At 31.2% G+C, this 26,866-nt stretch overlaps 1 protein-coding gene across 2 annotated transcripts in view; it reads right to left on the bottom strand.

Annotated features, from left to right (window-relative positions):
- Positions 1-1,452: 1,452 nt before the first annotated feature.
- Positions 1,453-26,866, bottom strand: part of LOC134706668 (uncharacterized) — a 33,495-nt gene continuing 8,081 nt past the window's right edge. Inside the window, exons 2-6 of one of the 2 annotated variants that reach the window (XM_063565804.1) lie at positions 15,719-15,824; positions 13,866-13,949; positions 5,727-5,895; positions 4,129-4,156; positions 1,453-2,668 (exon numbers count right to left, since the gene is read on the bottom strand). In XM_063565804.1, the coding sequence (XP_063421874.1) occupies positions 4,149-4,156; positions 5,727-5,895; positions 13,866-13,949; positions 15,719-15,823 (366 nt within the window). In that variant the 5' untranslated portion in view covers position 15,824 and the 3' untranslated portion in view covers positions 1,453-2,668; positions 4,129-4,148. The remainder of the gene's footprint in view (positions 2,669-4,128; positions 4,157-5,726; positions 5,896-13,865; positions 13,950-15,718; positions 15,825-26,866) is intronic. The other variant, XM_063565805.1, reaches the window with a different exon arrangement.

Below are 26,866 nucleotides of genomic sequence, written 5' to 3'. Positions count from 1 at the left end.
CATATTATTGGTAGAAGAGAATAGATATAGGAAGATGTGGTGTGAGTGCCAATGAGACAACTCTCCATCCAAATAACAATTTAAAAATTAAACCATTATAGGTTAAAGTACGGCCTTCAACACGGAGCCTTGGCTCACACCGAACAACAAGCTATAAAGGGCCCCAAAATTACTAGTGTAAAACCATTCAAACGGGAAAACCAACGGTCTAATCTATATAAACAAAACGAGAAACGAGAAACACGTATATATTACATAAACAAACGACAACTACTGTACATCAGATTCCTATGTTGGGTTAAATGAAAATATTAAATTATGTTAAATAAGTCAACATTCATAACTATTATAGAAATGAGTATTAAGACGAGTTATGTTGAAATAGTGAAAATAAAGTTATTAAATAATAAAATTAACGGTACCAATTTGCATGCACCAGGTGCGCATTTCGACAATACATGTCTCTTCAGTGATGCTCGTGGCCAAAATATTTGAAATCCAAAGCTTATATAAAAGGTAAAGAGCGATAATCCAAAAGGTCTAAAAAGTATAGCCAAATCCGTGAAAGGAAACAGAGCTTTGCATGAGGGAGATACATTCCTTAATTTAAAATAATTTCTAATATTTTGAAACAGCAAATTTTAATAACACAAAAAATTAGAAGAAACAAGAAAAGTCCCCAAAATATACTTCATTGTTATCACCACAACAACCAAACAAGCAACAATTGTTCATTATCAAAGCACGGAAAAGATATAACAAATTAGTAAAGGAAACGTTTGCGCTTGAAAAGTTTATTTTATACAACTCCGATTTTCCTAAAAATGAAGAAAATAATGCAACGCCACTCAATATCAAGTGTGGGATTTTCTCGCTGCTTTGGAAACCCGATAGTTCCCTTTGGCTGTTTTTTTCTGCTCTCAGGTCGTGTTGTTGTCTTTTTGACATATTCCCTAGTTCCATTCTCAATTTCATTTGATCAAGAAGTTCGTTTTGACGTACTTTTGAATCGACACGTCGAGATCTCATTTTCAAATCACTTTTTTTAATGAAAATAAAAAGAAAGAAGATGTAGTATTATTGCCAATGAGACAACTGTCTACAAGAGAACAAACTGACACAGAAATTAATAGCTATAGGTCACCGGACGACCTTCAACAATGAGCAAAGCCCATACCGCATAGTCACTCAAAACCAGGTTCAATCCACCATTTTTTTTTAAATGTCCTGTACCAAGTTGGAAAATAGCAGTTGTTATCTTATTGTTCGTTTCTGTGTGTGTTGCATTGTCGTTTGGTTTTTTGTTGCTCTTCAGTGTTTCTGTTGTTTCTGGTGTTTGGTTGTTTTACAGTTCTCACCCTCTGAATGTGATAGTTATATTGGTCAACAAAGTGCTTCAGCAATACATCCAAAAGATACGAACAAATGACACAATAAATGGACCACAGAATCAATTTTATGTGAGAGATTTTATTTCCAAACAAATTTTACATTTAGTGATGATGAAAATAGATACATAGTCGTAAAAACCACAGAAAATACAGACATTTCAAAGTATTAAGTTGATATGTTTATGCAAGAGAAACGATCATTGTTTTTGACCTCTATTAATAATCTCTTTATATGAGATTGTTTTCTTTATAATTTTTTATACCTTTAATGACGTAACAACCAGAATATACAAGTTTCAAATCATGTAATCGAGCGTACCATATAATGCTTAGTCCTACGCAAAACTCAACTGGCATAAAGTTACATTGCACGTCGATAAATTTATAGCAATTATTAAATATTCATATGTTTTTTTCATAATTTCTATCATCACATTCTATATAAAACTATATTACTCATGTTTCAATACACATTAGTGAATGCATATTTTTTTCCAATATGGAATGACTTGTTATCTCTTTTTAATTGATTAATTTTAGTTGGTCGACGTGCAATACAACTTATGCGTTTTTGTTGTATCATTTAGAAATAGTTATGAGATTATATTAAGCATGAAATTCTAATGAAATTTATATCAAAGAATTAATTTGTCATTTATTGACATATCTGCACTCATTTGTTTTAAAACAAGAATAATTCTGGTGAACGCGTACATAGACAATAATGAATTTAAAGGCTCACTACTTTCTTTAGTGACATCATTGTAGCTTAAGGCTTAGAGTCTAAAACAAAAATATGTAAACAACTTTAATTGTTTTGGATTTTTTTTTATTATGAAGAAAATCTGATAAAAAAACAAACTTATTATTCAAAAATTTATGCTTAAAATATCATGAAATTAAATTAAAACTTTTAGATTAAATACAAGAATATTTTTCGCATACGTAATTTAGAATATCCATTGTCCCTTCACAATTATTTAAAGTGTTCATTCATGAACGATATAAAAATATTTCAGATACAAACAACCCTGATTTAATTCATTGTTGTGACTTACACTGTAGGTGATCATGTGTGTATTATACTATTTACATTTAGAAAAATTGTTAAAAATAATTGCAAAAACAAAATAACTGTAAAACAACATTTGTTCCTTTAAAAATAAAAATCTATCATGTATATTCCTGATCCAATGTAATAAGAAAACTATTTCTCCCTATTGTATATTACTCCGATATGTAGAACGTGAGTATCTGTAGTCCAAGTGAACTTTAACCTGTGAAAATAAAAGAAAAGAACATTTTTATTTATTTATCAGATATTATAATGGTAAAAACTCTTTTTTTTTCAAAAGAAAATTAACATATCATTTTTACATTAAATTAAATAGACGTAGAATGATTGCCAATAAGATAGCTTTCCAGAGATCTAGATCAGAGGACAGAGATGTGAACAATTTGTGGAACAGGTTATCGTTCGATAATGGACTCTTGTATCAACAAAAATCTAAGTGTTTAAAAGAAAAAAAAACATATGCCTGATAAGTACAATGTACTACAAGAATAAACGATAACAAATATAGCAGACAGCAGATAACGTCTACTGGTGGACTTCAGGGTAAGCTATCATGAAATCATAGTGTTTTTATTACAACTAGAGCAGACACCAGCCATCGTCTACTGCTGGACTTCAGGATAAGCTATAATGAAATCATAGTGTTTTTATGACAACTAGAGCAGACAAGCATCCAAAAATATCCACAAACAAGACGAATACTTCCAAAAGTAACTTGACTTAACTTAAACTGTGGTTTATACCAACAACCGATGCTCTCTAACGTTTAATATTTATAACGTCAAAGATTTTCGGTCCCTAGAGTACCTGATTTATGAGGCAAACACGTGTTAAGTACACGTAAATCATGTTAATATCGTTTCAATATCGCTTTACAAATCAATGGAATGCAGTGACACTTGCTATCAAGTTGTCAACACGACCAATTAAAGTCAATTAAAGTATCAAATGTACTCCTTTTATCATCATGATGAGACTATAAAATAATTATCAGAATAATATGTCAATACAAAAGCAAATATATTTGCAAATATAAATATATGATTACCATTCACTTTCCCCAGAAACAATCATGAATTGAATTGAATTTCACCGCAAAATTAAGTATATAAAAGTAAAGGATGTGATATGATTGCTAATAAGACAAAAATCTATCTGACACCAAATGACGAAGCTGTTAGCAACTAAAAGATTAGTGGCATTCAACAATGATCAAAATCGACGTTTTCAAATGTATACACCTGTACACACTCTTATCAATTGAATCTGTTTGAACAAAAGTATCATATATTTGTTAGACACAACTATAATAAATACAATGTTATCAGTGCATACAATTAGGGGTTTAATTGTGCAAAAAGGAGTTGAAAGACTACAGACTATAAACAAATGTGACATTTCTAAGTGCTATAAGCTGTTAGTAAGGAATGATCATGGTAATACCCTGTCTACTTGTGCTGACGTGAGGAGAAGGATAAAAAGTAGATTTGCATCTCATAACTATTTCAACATATGCCCTTTTTTAAAAGTTAAATATTTATCGTGATCAATTGAGTTGCAGTCTAAAAGAAAACATTTTCATTTATATATTTTCTAATTAAAGCAGACTTTATCAGCTGACATGTACATTATGATGAAAATCTACTCTTTTCAAATATCTACCTTTATAGTCCGTAGATGTCTTATTGACCTATGTTAGAAGAAAAGGAATAAGTAAAAGGTTTGTCGTATATTACTCGTCTCTCTGACCTATGAACGACCGATTCCACCATTGTTTTAAAACAAAATTAGACCAATGCCGTGCATTTACATCATTTACAACATCAAAATTTTGCAAAAGGTAGACGAAATACTCTTTTGTGGATAGTTGTCTCGTTGGCAATCATACCACATCTTTTTTTTTTTATATTTACCAATACTTTGTATAATTTCTTATGGTTTCGATTTATTATTGGTAAAATAGCTATCATGGTAAAAAAACTCATCATTGATACAAGGATTCGTTTGGTGTGTTTCAGCTTTTGATTTGCCACGAGATCGGGGACTCTCCATTTTTAATTTTCCACGGAATTCAGATTTGTTTGTGATGGAGTGCCACAGGTATATTGAGGTAGCATATTTGACCATCACAATACATTTCTAAGTCATTTTCCATATAATTTAAGACCTTAACTTGACCTTTGGATTTGATGTTAAGTGTTTCGGTTTCTGACTAATGGACATATAACAATATTTCATCTCATTCGCACAATGTTCAAATACTATGAGGAAGCCGTCCAATAATGTGAATTTTTCATTTTAGCATTGTGATGAATTATAATCTTGATGAAAATTAAGCCGGTATGACGTCCATTGATTTGATATCATATTTTACAAAATTAAATGAGTAGTGTAAAATGCTATTAAAGTACCCTCTCCGTTTGATAAATGAATTATTTGGATACATGGAGACATAAGTAGATTGAGATGATGTTAAGATAAGAATCATTATAATTGTATCTATATGTATTTTATATGTACTTGTATTGATTGTATCAGAACGGGATGTATACTGACAATTATCTCCCGGTTGGAGTTATTTCATGGATTAAGCTTTTAGTTGATTAAAAATCTAAGGTATAAATAAAATGACGTCAAACAAACATGACCGGAGAGGCAAATCTAAATGTACTTTTTTTTACTATTACCGTGATTAAACTGTGGTAGTATGCGGTAATCAATATTTTTTATCATTTAATTTGATACACACATGAAAGATTTTTAGTCCATTATAACAACAAAACTAATTAACAGCATCCTGGTGCATCTGTACTTTACTCAGTATGTTTCGCTTTCATCAGATTAAAAATTATGCAGAATTTCACTGTTTTAATGAATGATAAAAATGCGTATTGAAAAACATTAACTTATCTTTTATTATATCAACTTGTCAATTAAGGTAAAACAACAATTTGTGCTTCCAAACATATATTAAAGTATATTAGGCGGTATGGGCTTTGCTCATTGTTGAAGGCCGTGCGGTGACCTTTAGTTGTTAATGTCTGTGTCATTTTGGTCTCTTGTGGACAATTGTCTCATTGATAATCATACCACATCTTTTTTTTTATATTTATAATTAAATCTTGCAAAGATACTAGTTAAAATGCAAAAGCACATTGAGAATTGAGAGCATAGAGATAATTTTTCGGTCATATCTAATAGAAAATTGATGAAAGTAGCATAAACTGCATTTAGATTAAGAAACGACAATATGTATATACCTCGTCTCCAGCATGGGTAAGGAATGTAACTGCTTCCGTTTCGTCGCAGACACAATCGCAAATGTCGGTTTCTCTTGTCAACAGTTCCGTTGTTCTCTTCGTTGTCTGTTTCGTCTTCAATCGATTCCTTCTCTAGTACGTATTTGTTGATTTTGCCTTCCTTTTCCAACTGAAATAAGAAAATGACATGAATAATGTATTGTGTACAATAGTAACGCATGTATTTCGCCTTCTAGAGTCTTGTTTGAAAAAAACTCGAAAGGAATGACAGAAATAATGTAAGGTAAAATAATGTTTGAATTTTAGAACTGAACATTAAGCTGGTTTGGCCTAATTGCAATTTCCTAAGTAGGCGGCATAGCATTATGTTGAAAGATTTCTAAAATGTCTGCATTATATCAGTAAAAAAGACTTTAAATAAACAACAATCAATTAACGTTAACACCAACATTCAGATATTGACAAAATCTTGGTTTAGTCTAATGAAAATAGTCCAATGAATGCTAAGGTTTATGATGAAATACCATGATAGCTGAATTTAAATATCACCAAGGTGCTTTCTGATAACTTATATATTGTCTTTTTTCATACTCTTCACCTTGCCAATTTACATCAGTGCTACAGTAATTGTAGTCTTACTTGTAACATTTATAGCAATTTCATCCTTCGAAATTGTAATAAAAATTTAGTTTACTGTGATGCAAAAGATACACCATTATTTTAAACAGAATTAGTGAGAGGAAAAAGGTCGAACTTTATATAATCAGCACTGTGATACTATATTTCAGCAGCGGGAATATTTTCAGATTTTTCCCACATAAAATAACCCACATTATTTATGTATGTACCTGTCCGATGTCAGGAGCCTGTAATTCAGTGGTTGTCGTTTGTTTATGTGTTACATATTTGTTTTTCGTTCATTTGTTTTACATAAATAAGGCCGTTAGTTTTCTCTTGAATTGTTTTACATTGTCTTATCGGGCCCTTTTATAGCTGACTATATGCGGTATGGGCTTTGCTAATTGTTGAAGGCCGTACGGTGGCCTATAATTGTTAATGATTGTGTCATTTTGGTCTTTTGTGGATAGTTTTCTCATTCGCAATCATACCACATCTTCTTTTTTATATTACACAAACTGTGAAAGTGAAACAATTTTTGAAACAACTAGTTTTAGTTTTCTATGATCTAAATCTAATAAAACTTATGCTAAAATTATTTAAAACAGAAATAGTGAGAGAAAAAAGGTCGTACTTTATATAGTCATTAATATATATGTAAGGGATCACACCGTTTATAACTGTATATTGAATGTTGTTTATTGTATGTGTTGTATTTTTACGACACCTGTGGTGAACCTTTTGAATTGATAGAGGTAAAGTTATATACAAAACCAGACTAGTGAACTGCTGTTTGTGACCCTATTTAGTGAAGGGTAAAATCCATACTTCAATAAGAAAAAAGCGAAATCTAATATTTAATAAGGAAACTTTTTTTCTTTAAAATCATATTTCCAGCAAGGAATATACATTTGTACTTAAAAATGTGATTTCACCTGGAGACAATTCGTTTCAATTGCTGATTTTATAATTTTGTTTTAACCCAAAAATCAATTTTTAATCTTTATCAATAAACATAAATCAATTTTTTTTTAATACTTATAATATAATATTTTCCAAATATGTATGTGTAAGTTTATTTTGCGAAAAACAATGCCCTTTCGTTTTGTGCCTTTCAGAATTGACTAGTTTTAGTTAAGAAGAACACTGAAATATGTATACGACGTTAAATAACTTAAAAAGGGAACATTTTAAATATCCATTAAAGAAAAAAACTAAAACAAATTATAGAACAGATAAATCTTGTCTGGTTTATGTAAAAATTATTGAACGGCGCGAACTCATGTTTTCTTCACCTCTGGGGACAATGTCATATCCGTTTACATGAATCAAACAAATTTAATCATGTTTCGAATATCGTGACCAGAAAAGCTAAGATATTTTGTCAATCGAGTTTGTCATATCTAATGTCTTAAGAATGTCAAATGTGTTTTTTCAAGACATGCGATAGACTTGCGAATTGACGTCTAAAACGACACATTAATCATCTCTCTTATATCTCTAATTGAATTCCGTATCTATTGTTTAAGTAAAAGTTAAATATAAATACGTTAAAGAGGAAGGCAATGACAAACATCTCACAAGTGGGATTTAGAATGAGTCATGTCTCATATATGTTATATCATCCTATAACGGGTATTGTATTGGTTTCTAATCAAATATTTAGTTACCATCGTTTTAACGTTTACAGCAGACATAAGAACATAACATTTAAGTATACATATACATATACTTTTGGTACATGAAAAGTAAAAACACAAAATTACCGAACTCCGAGAAGAATTAAAAAAAAGAAACTCCTTTTTAAAACGGCATAATAAAAAAAACTCAAACATATCAAAAAGTAAAATCACAAAAATACTGAACTCAAAGGAAAATCCAATTGGAAAGTCCATAATCACATGGCAAAATCAAATAACAAAAAATATCATAAACGAATGGACAGGAACTGTCATATTCCTGACGTGGTACAGGCATTTTAAAATGTAGAAAATGGTGGATTAAACCTGGTTTTATAACGCTAACCCTCTCACTTTGATGACAGTCTCATCAAATTCCGTAATATTTACAATGATGCGTGAACTAAACAGACATAATAAAACAAATACTGTGGATTTATTTATTTTCGTGGGTACCAATTTTCGTGGATTGATGACAACTTGCATAATCGTGGATATGTTAATTCGTTGTTTTGGCAAATTTTGCATACATTCTTGTAGAAAATCTGTATTTCGTTGAACATTTAAATTCGTTCCTCTGTCTTCACGAAATCCACGAAAATTGGTATCCAACGAATATTAATGAATTCACAGTAGTCAAAATAGGAGTACAGCAGTCATCATCGTGTAACAATTTTAAAATGAACAATTTAACAGAACACAAAAACATCTATCTACAAACACACTCATTGATTCGCGAGTTTGACGTCAGAAAATGTTATACGTCACATATATTTGTCGTTCAATGTATAAACAAACAATTTTTAAATATCACATAGGCAATGTCAGCATACAAGGTATGGATATTGATAGCAACTGTCATATTCCTGACGTGGTATAGGCATTTTCTTATGTTGAAAATCGTCGATTTAACCTGGTTTTATAGCTAGGTAAACCTCTCACAGTTGCATCGAATTCCGTTATATTGACAACGATGCATGCACAAAACAAACAGACAAAATAGGTAAAATTGTAGAAATTTGGAGCAGAGCAGTCAACAGTGTGTAATCATCTTATTCACTTTGAAAACAAACAAATGTATCTAAGAAGCACAAAAAGGCATACATCAAATTGAACAATCTCATTTTGCTTTTTTATTATACAATAATAATTAACTATGCAAAATTCAATCTTAAAGGATTGATAAATTTTTAGTACTGAATCCTTACCCTGACAGACACATGGTTAAATTAAATTTAACTCTGACGTAGAATCGCGCGTTTGACGTCACACAGGTTACACATTTTTCCAAACTTAAGATAAGAACATTTCGATTTTTATTGATGCATTTATTTGTAAGATAAAAATTGAATAGAGACGAGGTGCATTTATGAAAATGTACACATACGTGTCATCTTAGAAACAATTACCTTCTATTTGTAGAAACTCGTCAAAGATTTAAGGCATGAACAATGAAAATACGCCAGACATGTTTTTTATGTTGCATACCAGCCAAAGAAATACAAATTTGAAGAGCAGTAAGAACCTAAAATTCCAAATCGTTATGACAAATACGGCTACGGTCAAATAGACCATATAGGATATACCAGTTAATTGTATACCACTTTCAACTATATAACGAGTAAGGAATGAAAGACATATTTACCATTTTGGCTTTATAATCAAAAAATAAGGCGTTATTATATTCCTATATGGAATGTATCCTTAATATTAACATTATAACTAATTGTGTCGGTTTGTTTTGTCTAGACATTGTTGTCAATTTAGTCGTATTTTATGCGAACGTCATACAAGTACAAAGTTAAGCTGGCTTTAAGAGACCATGTATAATCCACCATTTTCTACATAAGGAAATGCCTGATTCAAATTTGTAATATGACATTTTTTTGCCATGCGTTTGATGTGTATGATCTTTTGATTTTGTCATTTGATAGACTTCCCAATTTGAATTTTCCTTTGAGCTCGTTTTTTTTTTGTTATTTCGCTTTTTATATTATTTAGAAGAGTATGTTTTGTATTTTATAATGATAACCCAGAAGTAAGTATTTAGTAAGTTTTGTGTTGCATACTTGTATAGTATAATTAGTATGCCTAATGTTTTTGAAAATGAACAACTAAGTGAATTATATTAAAGGTACGATAGCCACTTCATGGATATAGTGTAATTTGACGTTCATTTCATTGAATATATTCGAACTCTTTTGTCTTGAAAAGTATAAATATTAAGATGAAGACACAATCTTTCAATCAGTTTAATTGAGGTCTGGAGCTCTGTTGGAAGTCTGTTGTTATTTATGTATTATTGTCATTTTTTTTTTTTTTTTTTGTTACATCTTCTGAAATTGGACTCGGAATTCTCTTCAACTGAATTTTAATGTGCGTATTGTTATGCGTTTACTTTTCTACATTGGCTAGAAGTATAGGGGTAGGGTTGAGATCTCATATATATGTTTAACCTCGCCGCAATTTTGCGCCCGTCCCAAGTCAGGAGCCTCTGGCCTTTGTTAGTGTTGTATGATTTTTTACTTTAGTTTCTTGTGTATAATTCGGAGTTTAGTATGACGTTCATAATAACTAAACTAGTATACATATTTTCTAAGGGGACAACTGAAGGACGCTGACGGGTGCGGGAGTTTCTCACTACATTAAAGACCTATTGGTGGACTTCGGCCGTTGTCTTCTCTATGGTCGGGTTGTTGTCGCTTTGACACATTCGCCATTTCCTTTCTCAATTTTATTAAAAACTATGTTTTGGTTGATCTTCTTTGTAGACATGTTCATGTGGTATATTTCTATTTATTTTTCTATGAGCCCGTCCATTAAGGTACCTGTAACTTTAATTAAGTGTAAAAACAAAGCACTGCAAATTTCTACATTTAACATCATAAGATGAAATATTGTAATTAATATCTTATCAATTTTATTCTTTTTGAAAACATGTTAAGAATAAACGAGTCATCCTTACAATCATCTGGGATTATATTAATGAGATTTTATTCTTAGTCAATGATATTACTCGGTAAAGTTCAATCTATAACGTTATCAAGGGACTACGAAGAAAAATACGAAAGTATGTAATTAATATCACTATTTAATCAAACACAAACTAAAACATTAAGACATTTCCATACTGTCATCTCCTCCAATCAATATTAAATTAATTGTCATGTGACACTCCAATAGCTGGAGTTGGTGTTAGAACGGTATCAGAAGTAACAAATTTATATTTTGATCATCCGTAATAGCATTTGAAAGAATTATCGAATCTTCTATATACTTTTCCATAGAGGATCACATAAGAGTTCATTCCATTACATTGCCTACATTTACATGTAGCCATAATTTTGTAAAGTACATGTAAATAAAATGCCTATATCACACTTTTTTTCTCGTAGGATCTTGATGTATCAAAGTAAATATGTGTGGTTTCTTAAAGGCTACTCTAATGTACTTGATATACCACAAACCTTATGCAGATCGTTTGTGATCCCTAGACACAGCTTTCATTTTGGTACTTATAGTTTTCTGTTTGAGTGCTATCTTATATCGTCTTATTTTATTTCCATTTTAAGGTGCATAATGGTTTACTTTTTAAATTGTTACTTGGATGGAGAGTTGTCTCATTGGCACTCACACCACATCTTCCTATTTCTATATGATATTTTTTGTATTTATTTATTGAAGTCAATCCCCAAAATTTCCTTCTAATCATGTACAACATAAATGAGACAGGTGCTGCTGCCTCGGACCATTCATGAAAGTGTTAAGCATAGACAACCCATTGAAAGTTATCTCAATTGTAGCATTCCATTTCTATGAGTCATGAGTTTGAATTGCCCTATGGTATCTATCGCCTCTATTCTGCAAACTACTCCTTGTAAACTTTGTGAAAACTTAGCATATAGATTTACTATGCAAGATATAAGAGTGTGGGAGGTCTTACTAGGGCCGAATACCAATTGGTTTGCCGTAAGCTTGAAAAATGGTATTTGCTACTTCTCCGTGAAGTACGCAACTTGTGAGTAAGATTGAATACATTTTAGTCGATTCAGAGTCAGAATGATTTGTCCGGTAATGATAACGAGTCTTTATCTGGACTGCAGTTTAGCTTGTAAAGTAGCACGTTCTTATGATATATATGAAAAATAAATCAAACACACTTTTAAAAAGTTATCAAATCTGTAATCGGGCATCATTAGAAGTGTCACCACAATGAAATTTTTCACATACACGTTAAATAAATATCTATTGCACAAGGGACAATAATACTGTCGAATTAATTGCATTTGCACTATTTCATCCACGGAACTGGAATAGCTCATCGTTCTGCTGATTGATTACGATTTGTATTATACTGTTGTCACTGTACTGAGCAAACTAAACTATTCTTGATCAGTAATTGTTATCGCAATAGAAGCTAGTAACGAATTTATGGGATTTTGACAAGAGATATAATCCCATTTTCAAATAAACCTCGTAAACTATGCAGAATGTATAAATATGCAGTCCCGTCTGACTGATTCGGGGTTAATTCTAAATGCGTGGGAAACCAGACTTGTCTGAATGCAAAAGCCCTTGCGGATACACTGTTTGTTTATGTTATATGTCTTATTACACAACCACATTCGTGTAGCTTTGCAGAACCACAACGAACCTTATTGGGACTATTTACGCTAAAAGAGGGGCGAAAGATACAAGGTGAACATTCAAACGCATAATCAAAAATATATTGACAACTACACGGGCATTTTAAAATCAAGTTTGTCAATCAGCTCTAAAAGGAATTGTCTTGTATACTTGTATACCTGTATATTGCCATGAGCCATATTGTTACTCACAGAGGCTAATGACTGCCATTGTGGCATCAATGCGGTATTTTTCTTGATAATGTTTATAGGTACAAATTCTAACACGTCTATCTAATGCTAGTGCCATTTACATTCTTATTTTTTCAATCTTGACTGGATATCAGATTCATATTTTTATGTTCTGGATCATACACTAGTATGGCGTATCATCCGATCTTTGTGTTCTAAACTAATAAAAAAGCTGGCTAAAAACTTTGAAAGGATTATATTTCTTGATTATATAAAACGATCGGGGAAGATGTTTCTTAACAAAACCAAAAATTTAAATGTAATAAATATAGATTCTTACATTGGTACCAGTGGATTATCGGATTTATCCAATCGAGATAGTTAAATTATCAATTTTAAAGCCCGAGCCGCCTCGGCGAGGACTTTAAAATTTATAATTTAACTATCGAGATTGGATAAATCCGATAATTCACGAGTAACTATGTAAGAATCTGTTTCTCTAATGATTAAACAATACATTTTCTTTTTTTGTTAACCGAAAATCCCCTTCGAGTGCCTTTCACATTGCACGAAGTTGTCAATTTCATTAACACCTGATAGCATATTTTGATTCATCCAGTTAGCTAAAAAGGTCATGACCCTTAAAATCATCCAATGATGATCTGAGATCACCGGCAACCACACGTTGATTATTTTTTTTTATACAATGGGTTAGGAAAGCGATAAATTTTCATAGAATTAGAGAAATGTATATACCAACTTGTTAATATGAATGCATTCGTTTACGTTTACCGTTTCCTTCGATGTAATATTTAACCACAACATGCAAATTTCAATATCTTATTCAAATATAGATTTAAAGCACCGGATAGGAATTTGATCGTTTTATTATATATATTGCAACGTACTATTTAACCAGATCATTTAGTATTGGAATTCTTCCTGATTTCGGCGACTGAGAGACGTTGCCAATTCAAGGGGATAAGCCAAACTTATGCATTTCTACGAAATTTTAATCAACTTACTTTTTGTAAAGATACATATACCAATTCTTTAAAGAAGTCCAGATCTCTTGTATCCATGTATTTCGGCCTTTTTTCTTCTAAATGCTGAGAAAAAATGAAAGCACGTTATTCCAATTCTAATATATTTATTATTCAGATTTTTATTTTAAGTTACCTATAACTATGATAAACCAATCAAACATCACCACTCAATAAAAATATACATCTATAAATTATTATATGGTTTAAAAGGTTAACAAACGCATCTACGAAAAAGAAAAGTGAAAAAACATCTCTTAAGGCGAAAAGACACGACTTTATTCTGGAGTTCGATAATAACAATGTATTCAATATAATCTTACTTATTTAAGAAACGTAACGATATACACAATGCCTTTCCTTTTGCCAAAAAAAACAAACTTAAATCGGTCTTTATCGAGTATGATAAAGGTACTCTTTTACTCCACTAGCCTTGGTTAATCAATATGTAACGATGTTTTGGCGAGAAGACACCTTGCAAGTACCATTGCATCTGTTTACTTATCACGAACCCGGCAAATGGAAATTACGACAAAACGACCATGTATTTGTAAATAAACACAAACATAGAAAAATAGAAAATGATTGCCAATAAAATTAAATGACACAGGATTTAACTATAGGACACCGTACGAATATGTTTTTTTTTTAACCTCTAAGAGAAACCTTCAAATTAAAAAACAACACCCACAATCTGAATTATATGTCTTTTAATTTTAGCAATCCGATTTCCTTAAAAATAGAATAGAGAAAAATTCATTCTCGTAGGTTTATACATATTTGAGCTTTTCTTTAATAAGGACACATAATGTCAAAGATTCTGTAGGAAGACAAAGGTCCGTGGATAAGCAAATCAGAAGGTTCCTGTGTCCCGTGAAACACATACGAAGATGAAAGCGTTTGACCAACCAAATCAGAAGGTTTATTTGTCCTGTGAAACAGATACGAAGACTAAAGCCAGAGACTGAGCATATTAGAAGGTTACTGTGTCCTGTGAAACAGAAACTAAGATGAAAGCCTGTAACTAACCAAATCAAAAGGTTACTGTGTCTTGTGACACAGATACGAAGACTGAAGACTGAAGCCTGAGACTAACCCTATTAGAAGTTCTCTCGGTGTCAGATACAAAGACAAAATCATGTAACTTACCATATCAGTAGCTTCCCGCGTGTAAGAAAGGAGACGAAAGCTTGTGACTTACAATATCAGTAGCTTTTTGTGTGTCAGATATGAAGACGATAGCCTGTGACGTACCATGCCAGTAGCTTTCTGTGTGTCTGATACGAAGACGATAGCTGTTACTAACCATATCAGTAGCTTTCTATGTGTCAGATATGAAGATGAAAGCCTGTGACATACTATGTAAGAAGCTTACTGAATGTCAGAAAGGGGGACAAAAGCATGTGAATTACCATATCAGTAGCTTTCTTTGTGTTAAATTAGAAGACAAAAACCTTTGAGTTATCATATTAGTAGTTTATGTGTGTCAGATATGAAATTGAAAACCTGTGACCTACCTTATCAGTTGCTTTCTGTGTGTCAGATATGTAGACGATAGCCTGTGACGTACCATGCCAGTAGCTTTTTGTGTGTCTGATACGAAGACGATAGCCTGTGACTTACCATATTAGTAGCTTTCTATGTGTCAGATATAAAGATGGAAGTCTGTGACTTACCAAAGCAGTAGCTTACTGAGTGTCAGATAGGTAGATGACATCATGTGCCTTAACATATAAGTAGTTTCCTGTGTGTGAGGTATGAAAATGGAAACCTGTGATCTACCATATCAGTAGCTTACTGTGTGTAAGATACGAAGACAAAAACATGTGACTTACCATATCAGTAGCTTCCTGTGTGTCAATTGGTATTGAAATAACTGTTGATATAAGTGTAACAAAGGCCAACAAACAGTATGTAACAGTCATCATGTTGATCTCCATTCTACAATAAAGGAAATATGATATTGTTAAAAAATATGTGTTTATACCGCCATCCTTTGTTTACACTATATCAGTTTTTATATAAACACATGCTGCATGTGGGGGTTTGACATGAAAATTTCAGTTTCATTAATTAGGTAAATATTTAAGTCAACTCTCGACCGACGATAGATAGAGAACAAATGTATGAATTTCAAATATTTTTAAATGGACATCTGCTAACGACTGGATTCATTAAAAAAAATAAAACACGAAAACCATTAGGATTTGAATATTTTATTCACATATTTAGTTGAACTATTTGTAACCGACCCTTCAAATGTCAACGCTTCAACATTGCTCTAGTTCCTTTATTATAATAAAAACCTGTACATTTCCGAAAGTGCAAAATAGAAGGACCACCAAGTAGACAATTTCTGTGAAGTTCCTGGTACAATTAAAATTTAACACGTGCTATAAACGCAAATCACAAAATTAGCATGATGATGACAAACTTGGAGATCAACAATCATGTAATGTACGTTAATTAAAGTTCTCGGTGAAGATTAAAGTGGTCTTTACGCCTTCAGGTTACAAAATGAAACTCTACAAATGAACACTTCACAGTCTCTTTTTCCTTTTACAATTTATCCTTTGAAATTTTAGTATAGATTAGCTATATGAATTCCCAAGATAAAGGAGTGTGCATTTTAATAAAACAAAACAAAAGAAATAACTTAAGGGTGTTTGCGTTGGTTTGTATTTTGTAGTTCATATGTTTTCATCTTCACATGACATGCAGACAGATTTTGCTACTAATGAGATAAACCTGTAGCAGTATAAAACTAAAGCTGTATTCACAATAAATATCGGGTTTAGCAGACTCGCATTTGTATTATGTTCAATGTCATACCAGGCTCTTCACAAGTATTCAACTATTGGTTACAAAATATAACTTCTCTCGGAGTCTTTAGATATCTCTATTTTGTCGATCTTCTAAGTAAGTCGACATTACAACATAAAGTTCTTTTCTGATTATATACCACGCGAACCTTAATGCGTCAGTCAAAGGTCTTCTCAAATTATCAAACTGATCCTTCTATTTCGTAAGCCTACATATTTATAGATTTGACTCCTCATTTATTTGTGGCGTCCTTAATGTGACAGCAAAATCGGTTATTTGACATTAATCAAACAAAACAACTGTTCAAAGATTAATGCGGGAGGTTTGGCATGCCACAAAACCAGGTTCGACCCACCATTTTTATCTTAAAATGCCCTGTACCAAGTCAGAGAAATTGTCATTGTTATATTATAGTTTGTTTTTGTGTGTGTTACATTTTAATGTTGTGTTTCTGTAGTGTCGTAGTTCTTATATTTGATGCATTTCCCTCAGTTTTAGTTTGTAACTCGGATTTGTTTTTCTCTATCGATTTCTGAATTTTGAACTGTGGTATACTACTGTTGCCTTTATTTATCAAAAATGTTTCTACAAATATAAATAAAATACTTATTTGTTAGCAGAAAGATTCAGAAGTTATAATACTCAAAAGTAATTCTGATTGCGTCTATTCTGAATTGCGTTTATTAATAAGAAATGACCTTTTTATTGCGTGTCTAGCCGAAGTTAGTTGGTATGGTTGGTGCTGATAGATTTTGTTAAACAAATTATATCCCTTAAGTGTAAGACAATACTATTAAGCACTAATTAACTAGTAGAAGATTGAAATATGTTCGATCACTTTGAAAACTAGAGAAAAAAAACCTTAATAATTAAGGAGTTCTCGAGAAGATGCAGGTGTTTAACTGTATGTCAGTGTAGTTTTAGAATGAGACAAAACCTTACAGATAACTCAAATTAACCATATCTAGGGATAAAAAATGGAGTGTAGACATTTATGACTATGTAGACTTTTTTAAACCATTTAGCTATAAGTAGTTGATTCAACTATAAAGATGTATCCTTTATAATGTAAAGGTAGACTTTTAATGTGTACATTTATATATTTAGAGATTGATACACTTAGTTAGTTCAGCTCTTGGTCTAATAGTTGAAAAGGATATGTCATGTGTTTTACCTTTTTAACACAATTTTCAATATTCTTGTTTCATGTGATAGTCATTTCTTCCAGTTGTGCTTTTAAATTTCCTAATCATCTTTTGATGAATTCGCATTGGATATTTATGAAAAATAAACAATTCAATACTAGATAAACAAAGATCAATCAATTTTACTCTTGAATGTTTCTGTTATGATTGAAATATTCTGAATAATTCCGTTTGTAGAATATTGGTATGTCTGTTTTAGTATTTGTCATTATACAACTCCATACTTGATGAATAGAAATGGCGCAATCTTAAATGGCTTCAATGGATCTAGTCAAATCTTAAATAAATCACTCACATAATTTTGTTTTGTTTTGCCTCTACCTGTGAGTGGATATTGTGTGAAACCTTTTCACATTTATAAGCGAGTATCTTGGGATATTTTCTTTTCAAGAAAACAGAACTACTTATGAATCAGAGACCGTATTTCATGGGAGAGCACTCGAATTATACCCCAAATTCAGAAGGTTCTTCATCGTGAAATTTTTGGTGACCCTAAAGGTATCTTCTTCATTCTATGATACATGAAGCCTTCAAACAACTGAATTATAAGCCAATGATAGGAATAAAAAAAACACACAATGTTCTCCAAAAACACTTCATAAAAGACAAAACTTTACGTAGTATGAAAATGAAGGAACTAAATATGCGAATTCTCCCAACCATAAAGTTTTCCGTACAACTTTTGTTATAAGATTTTCATCGTTTAAAAGTAAATGTTCTATGTTTGGAAGCGTTGGTAAAATCTTTGCTGATAAAATCCGCTGATGTATAAATGAAAACGGATCAATTCACTTAACGTGTTGTGTTTATATTGAAATTGCTTTTGCTGTGCTCAATTCTGCAAAGTAAATCAACTATTTTGTTTTCCCATAAGCGAACTAAAGTAATTTGATTAACAATTTCTTAAGAAAATTACTCAAATTAACCTTGCAGCTTTTTCAGTTTTCAATGTGTACCTTCCTCACGGTGAAGTTTTTCATAACCAATTTTAATCTTATAACCACGTTGACACAACACATCTGCGATGCACCATTTAAAGCCTGGTTCTGCTTATTGCTTTGGAAATTAAAGTTAATTATCACAGAGGGGATCATCAAAATACAAGCATGATAAATGATCCAACAGAAAAATTTCATTTACGTGTCAAACTATATTAGGGTGACTAGTAGTTTTGGAGTTATTCAATCTGTTACTGTATTTAAAGGTTTGTTGGCATCAACTGGGTTGTAAGTAATGACGATTAAAATGCACTGAAGCGCGAACAAAATATTTTAATTGCTAACTGTTAAAACAAATGTATATACCAAATAGTTAAGAAACTTGTCTTTTCAAGTACAGGTACTATTATAATGGAAACGACTGTAAAAGGATTAATTACGAGCATACTGCCGTCAATATATTTCTACTTATTTAAACTTATATTAACATAAAGTACCGGAGCTTTAATTTGTAGGGGCTATATCTATAATTAAACCAAAAATCGTTTCAGAATAGACGTGCTAACAACTTTATGCAATATTCGAACATCAATAAGAAATATAGTTTTAGCTTCCAAAGAATGTTTGTAAAGTAAGTGCAAGTGTTTACGTAACCAACGGTATTTGTTTATCCAATCTCACTCGCCTTAGCCTGTGGCTGTAGTAAAGTTTTAGTTGTAATAAACACAATATTAAGTCATGGATATCGAGATCTTGAATTACTCTGAACTTTACTTTAATCTTTCATATACGCGAATTGCATACATCCACTTATACCGAAATGAATTATACAGCTAGTGTCCCTTTAAATGAAATAAATCTGAGCACTTTTTTTGCATAAAAGTAAAATCACAAAAATATCAAACTCCGAGAAAATTTAAAACAGAATGTCCCTATTTAAAAAGCAAATTCAAAAGCTCAATCAAATCAAACGATTTGAAAGCAACTTTCATATTCCTGACTTGGTACAGAAATTTTATTTTGTAGATAAGGGCGGATTACACCTGGTTTTATAACAAGCTTATACTCTCACTTGTACGACAGTCGTGTACAATTTTATTATGTTAACAACAATGTGTGAAAAAAATAAACATACATAATCGGTAAGCATTTCAAAGAAGGGATACAGCAGTCAACCTTGTGTTGTTATATATCAATCACTATATAAGCAAACAAATATGTCAACAAAGAAAAATAAAAAGACTTACAAACAAATCACGAAAACAACACAAAAATAAGAAATTGTAAACAGTTAATTTATAAATATAACCATATCAATGATAATTCATGTCAGCACAAACAGTGGTGACTACTGGGCTGGTGATGTTGGTATATTGTTGCTAAAAGTTGATTTCATGTTTGTATAGACCAGCGATAAGCCTACTCATAACTAATAAGCAAGTCAGTCAAACTCAGACAATAGTAATTTTCGGGCCCTTTATTGCTTGTTCGGTGTGAGCCAAGGCTCCGTGTTGAAGACCGATCATTTACCTTTATAAATTATTATTTGGATGGAGAGTTTTCATTGGAACTCACACCACATCTTCCTATATCAATAGACGTTCAAATATAATAAATGTTGTGTGAATGTTAATACTCAACATCGCATAATGCATTAGAATATAATAAAAATTGCACAAGAAATTCAAAAATTCCCAACATTAGTTTTAGATTGAAACTTATTTATGGTCAATTAATCACGAAAACATTCTCACATTGCAACTAGTTGACGAGTTCAAGACTAAATGTCATTGATTATATGCCTTGCTGATTGTTTGTATATAATTTATTATCTGCTTCCATTTGGAATGAAACTTTAATTATCCTGTATAAACGTGTAAAGCATTCTAGTCGGCGTTTGATACAGAATGTTCTGCAGGATATACCTTTTTAAGTAAGCAAGGAGTCATTTATATGAAATGTTCACATAATCTGCTAGGTATATAAAACTTGTTCATTGTTGTCAATATAAAGTACCTTATAATGGTATTTAATTCACAAAAATAATTTAAGGAAAGACCATTTTCACAGAAAGTTATAATATACTAATTTGATAAAAAAAAAAGTACAATCCGGCCCGAGGTCTTTGGATCTACCGTGTCGAAACTATACAACATCTGATCCGTTGAACTTAGCCCTTTGGTTGTTCTAAAATTGTACGTTTAAGAAAAATAAAGATTTTTTTACTTATAATATTACATTCCCGTTTTACTATAAAGAATAAATATTAAGCTGACGGAAAGTGTTTACATAATGCATTCGGCATCCTAGAGTTTGATATCTACATAAAGCTCATTTCTCTATTACTATATACCCAGTACAGTACATATTATATAATCCCTGACAAATTCTTTCAAACCATGATATCATTTCAGATATAGATTTTAATGAAATAAACCTATTATACCACATCATCTTATAAATATTTTAAATGGTATATATGTTGGATAAATTAAACCGTCTAGCATGTAATAACATCTTTGCATCTTTTTATATGTCATCAGTTGCTTTTGACTTTATTTGACTTTATATTTTTAGAAATGTTCACATGATATTTTTTCATATGTAGACATAATCAGTCTGTCCTATATTTTTCTGTTTTACGATGGTAAAAATAGTTTCCTTATGAGACAAAAAGAAGTCCAATTTACTGAAACTCCATAATTAGTGTAATATACAATTCATTTTAAGAAATAACAGATGCGCCAGCAAAGACACAAATAAACACCTATTCCGTGACTGCATGATACATCTAATCACTTTTATTTTTGTATACACAAGAGGGATGAAATTGTAGTGCATGGGACTATCTAAGACGACGCTATAGTTTTTCTATTAAAGATAGTTGTAACACTCTGTTGTGACATTTATAACTTCGGTTGAAATTCCTGAGTTTTATCATGCTTTATATTTTTGAGACTTGCCATTTAACATTTTCAATTTAACGTTCATTGTTTCGATCCAACTTGACATTTCTTAGATTCACCTTGATATTTCTTAGTTCTGACTAAATATGATTCACTTCCAACCTGGCATATCTCAGTTCCAAACTGACGTTTCTCACTTCCAACTTTTAACTTGTAAGTTGGCATATTTCAGTCCCAACTTGACATTTCTCACTTCCAACTTGACATATCTCAGTTACAACTTGACATATCTCAGTTACAACTTGACATATTTCAGTCCCAACTTGACATTTCTCACTTCCAACTTGACAGATCTCAGTTACAACTTGACACTTCTCACTTCCAACTTGACATATTTCAGTCCCAACTTGACATTCTCTTCCAACTTTACATATCTCAGTTACAACTTGACACTTCTCATTTTCAACTTAACATATCTCAGTTCCAACTTGAAATTTTTCACTTGTAAGTTGGCATTTCCTACTTCTGACACAAAAGGTAGTTACTGTATCAGGCTTATTACATCGAATGTTTTGTCTGTTTTGACATATCCTCCATTGGCTTTCACATTTTCAAATCTATTTCAAATTATAAAATTGTAATGAATATCTTCTTATGTTTGCAGACACAAACGCAGTAACTTTGTTCTCCGCTATGGTATCTAAGTATCACAACTGACCACGGTAATGTTCTACTTGTTGTAGCAACAATTTTGTTTTTCAATTTTGTGAAGTTACTGATTGCGACTTATCAGCTTATTGTTAATCTCTACAAATAACTGGCTTAGGTAACTTGTATTTAAGGAATTTTTTACTCGTTTGGAGTACCATAGTACACTTCATGTATTTGGTTGATGCGGTTTGTGCTGCTAAATCTTTGGTATTCAAAGAAGTATTTTGTTATCAAAGTTTGTTGGGGTTTTTTTTTTTTCGTTTTAGGGATTGGTTGTAGGGTATATCGATGTCTGTGTTTGTCAGTATCGTCTCTCATTTTATAAATAGCAATAAAATAATATGATGTGTAAAAAAATATATACGTGCGTTTTTCGCCATGTGGAATAAAAAAAAGTATGACAAACTATAAGTCCGGCTTTTGTTTATATAATAGGCAAGTTGTGATACATTTGTTCAATTATTTACAGGTCTTTCAATTTAAGAAAAAAATCGAAATTATTCTATTTCATAAAAGTACTTTCTTCTAACAAAGCTAGACATTGTGTAACTTAATCTAATACATTTTGTGTTTAAGGGTGCATGTAGAGATACTCCTATAATTCAGTTGATTTACAATATGTTCTTTTATTGTTATTTTGAAGCAAAAAAAATATGGTTATTCCCTTTTTTTCTATTTTTGGAAATGATTCAATGTTGTAGGATATATTTTTGCTTGATTAATTTTAGACACATTTCATTTCTATATCAGAATCGTTACAAAATAAACCTAGTTCAATGATCTACTTATTTTAAATTATTTTTCAAATAACACGTCATAACTACATATTCCATCGACTGATTTGCTATATTTCAATTTTCTTGTTACGAATTTTAGTGTTTTCTAGTAATTCTATCAGCTCCGTTACGTTAGACTCATTAATATTTACATCTTCTGTTTACAAAATACTATAAATACACGGACTTTCTTGTCTTCACATTAGCTTGCTTTATCACAAACAATCATGGGAACTATTAAATTATTTTTGAAATTCATTTAAATAATTTACTTTCTTTATAAGCTGTTGTTAATATTGTTTACAATTATTGATTATGGTGTATCTATACGATTTTTTTTTCAATAGTAATAAGTACACTCATCAACGAAATAATGGCATGTGATGTTTCACAAGAACTGAACGTCTCGTAATATTATGAATTATATAACAATATCTGTATTTGTATTATCTAGTTTTATGAAAAGTTCACGCTTTATTATATACACAAATAGAACTGTAACAATCTACATTCGCAATGACATGCTAAGAGATAATCTACTGTTAATGTTGTATAATGTAAACCAAATGCGTCAAATCGTTAAGCGAGGATAAAATGCATGAGGTTAAATTGAGAAAAAAAAACGCAAAGGCGTAGTGAGTACAACCAAACTGCTGGTGCATTGATAGTAGACAGAACCAACAGTTGATTTGTAAATTTAACGAATGCATGAATTTGAGAAATAATATAATATTCTGAGTTCAAGAGTGTAAAACTATAAAAGCAAACAACATCAAATGACGGTGAAACAAAAATAAATAAAGCCGAATCTGCATAAATACAAATGATAAAAAAGCCGAATCTGCATTATACAAATGATAAAAAAAAAATCCTTCTAAAAACATAAAGCATTTCTGTTTAGGTATCGATTAATGAAATTAAAGATTGTAAATTGATGAAATAAAAGTTCTTCTGTTTTCATTTAGAATTGGAAGTTTTGTCAAGTTTGATACTTGTCATTGAGTTTTTTCTCTTTTAAGCGCTGTTGTATGTTACATTGCAACATGTTACTTGAGGTGCTTTTAAAGACAATTTGTTCAATGTGTCTACGAATACCCGTATAAAATAAGCGATAGAAATATATATTATAAAGATCGATTTGCATATGTGTTGGGATTGATCTTCATACTTTTATGCTTATTTATCCCGACGTTTACGATATAAGATGACGATTAGATGATTACTTAATTATATTAAAAGCTTTTACCCGACACTCCATGATATGCTTTTACTTCCTTATGATGAAAGATTGAACCACTGACACCTAATGACAACCCCATCCCAGTTTTTCTTAGATTAATATTACACAATGGAATATTGCATCTTTGGCTGATTGCGATTGTTGGTAATCACTTTACGGGAATACCTAATTACTTTTTGGGTTAGTTTTAGAGTGGTGTGATTTATTGAAATAATTGATTGGCATTATATGGTAAGGATAAAGCAACTTTCTCTGCAAATGTTAGAATGAGTTTAACCTGACAGAGCAGGATATGCATAAGCTAGATAAAACATATATTCGTAGATAAAAAAAATCGCACGAACTCTAGAAGAATAAACAAAGAGACAATAAAAAAACTAAGTCTAAGTAGAACTAGACAGGTGTCTATACAACAAGACAAGCTCTTAATCGTCCCTTGTCTATAAAATAAGTTAAGACATGTAAGGTAGATCATAAGTAAATGTTTTTTGAGACAGAATTTTTTTATAATTTGCCAAAATAAAGATTTTACTATGCTTTTTTCAAAAATATAATAAAAAGTATGGGTAACCGTGCTATTTTTCAAGCTATGAGTCGTTGAAAATTGCCAAAATTTGTTTAGTTTGTTCATGAAAAAACACATCAGAGTGCATAAAAAAAATCTATGAGATAGAATTTTGAAATAAATTGTGAGGAGATAGGTTTCATAGTATGTTTAAAGAAAATAAAAAGAAAACATGGTGTTTAATTGCAAATCTGTTTTAAAATTTGCTGATTTGGGAAAATAACTAGACCGACTTTGTACTGTGATAGTACAATCCAAGATGGCGGTATACCATGAATCTACCTTTCACAGAATCAATCAAATAATTGTATTGAAACCATATTTTCTGAATAACGAAAAGAAATAAGTGAGTTCGAGGTTCCTGAAATGGGACAGTGGGACAGGACAGTGCAAACTGAAATTGTTTTTACATATAATGAATGCATGTTACTTATTAGTTTATTTGTTTTTATAGCGATTACAATTATGATAAAATGTGGACTGTTGAACCCCTTTTTGACATTTTTACCTTATATGTATGTTTGTTTTGTTCTCCCATTATTGTCAGCAAGCTATAAAATCAGGTTTAATTCACCCTCCTTGACATCAGAAAAAGCCTGAACCAAGTTAGGAATGCGACATTTATTATACATTCGTTTGATGTGTTTGATCTTTTAATTTTGCCATTTGATTAGGAACTTTCTGTTTTGAATTTCCCTCGGAAATCAGTATTTTTGTGATTTTACTTTCTGCCTTAAAGCGAATCGTTTCTTTTTTTAATAGATTTCGTACTTATACTTATGCATTGATAGACAACCATCTATATATATCACCATACAATCTTTTACAATATATGATTAATTTAACAACAGTCTTACCTCAACACCGTTTATATACATATTTTACATAAAATGACAACAAAAATCTACAACTAACATTTGCTCCTCACAAATCAAACAAATAACATCTTTAAAAATGTGTTTGAAAAAAAGTCGCCATTTCAAGGTATCTTTGTATCTATCTGTTTACAAAACTTGCTAAATGTTTATATAAAAAAGAAGATGTAGTATGATTGCCAATGAGACAACTATCCACAAAAGACCAAACTGACACAAACATTAACAATTATAGGTCACCGTACGGCCTTCAACAATGAGCAAAGCCCATACCGCATATAGTCAGCTATAAAAGGCCCCGATAAGACAATGTAAAACAATTCAAGCGAGAAAACTAACGGCCTTATTTATGTAAACAAATGAACAAAAAACAAATATGTAACACATAAACAAACGACAACCACTGAATTACAGGCTCCTGATTTGGGACAGGCACAAACACAAATAATGTGGCGGGGTTAAACATGTTAGCGGGATCCCCCACCCTAACCTGGGGCAGTGGTATAACAGTATAACATAAGAACGAACTATAAAAATCAGTTGAAAAAGGCTTAACTCATCAGATGGACAAAACAAAAAGTGGACGTGGCCGGGTACTTATACATCCCGACACAAAAAGACACAATGAACAGATCTGAGAGTACTCGCAGTTACCTGACAGCTAGTTCAAAGCCATTAAACACTAATAAAAAAAGCATGCCTCTAAGACTAAGCAATCAATCCGTACACATCCAACATACAATGGATTTAGTGTAAAGACGTCATAAACAGCAAGAGAAAAAACATGACATTGTGCAATGCCAAGTTACAGGTATCGACATATTGTAGATCCATGAACATGTATATATATATAACATACTAGTTGTATTTAGTTAGCTTTTAGTCTACTTATAACAAAGTCAATATTTATACCAATAAAAACAATATTCAATGATCTTATCACA

This window comes from Mytilus trossulus, chromosome 2 (assembly GCF_036588685.1).
Source record: "Mytilus trossulus isolate FHL-02 chromosome 2, PNRI_Mtr1.1.1.hap1, whole genome shotgun sequence".
In the NCBI taxonomy this organism is placed as follows: Eukaryota; Metazoa; Mollusca; class Bivalvia; order Mytilida; family Mytilidae; genus Mytilus; species Mytilus trossulus.
Note: the sequence above shows the minus strand (reverse complement) of the source record. Positions and strands in the feature narration are given on the sequence as shown.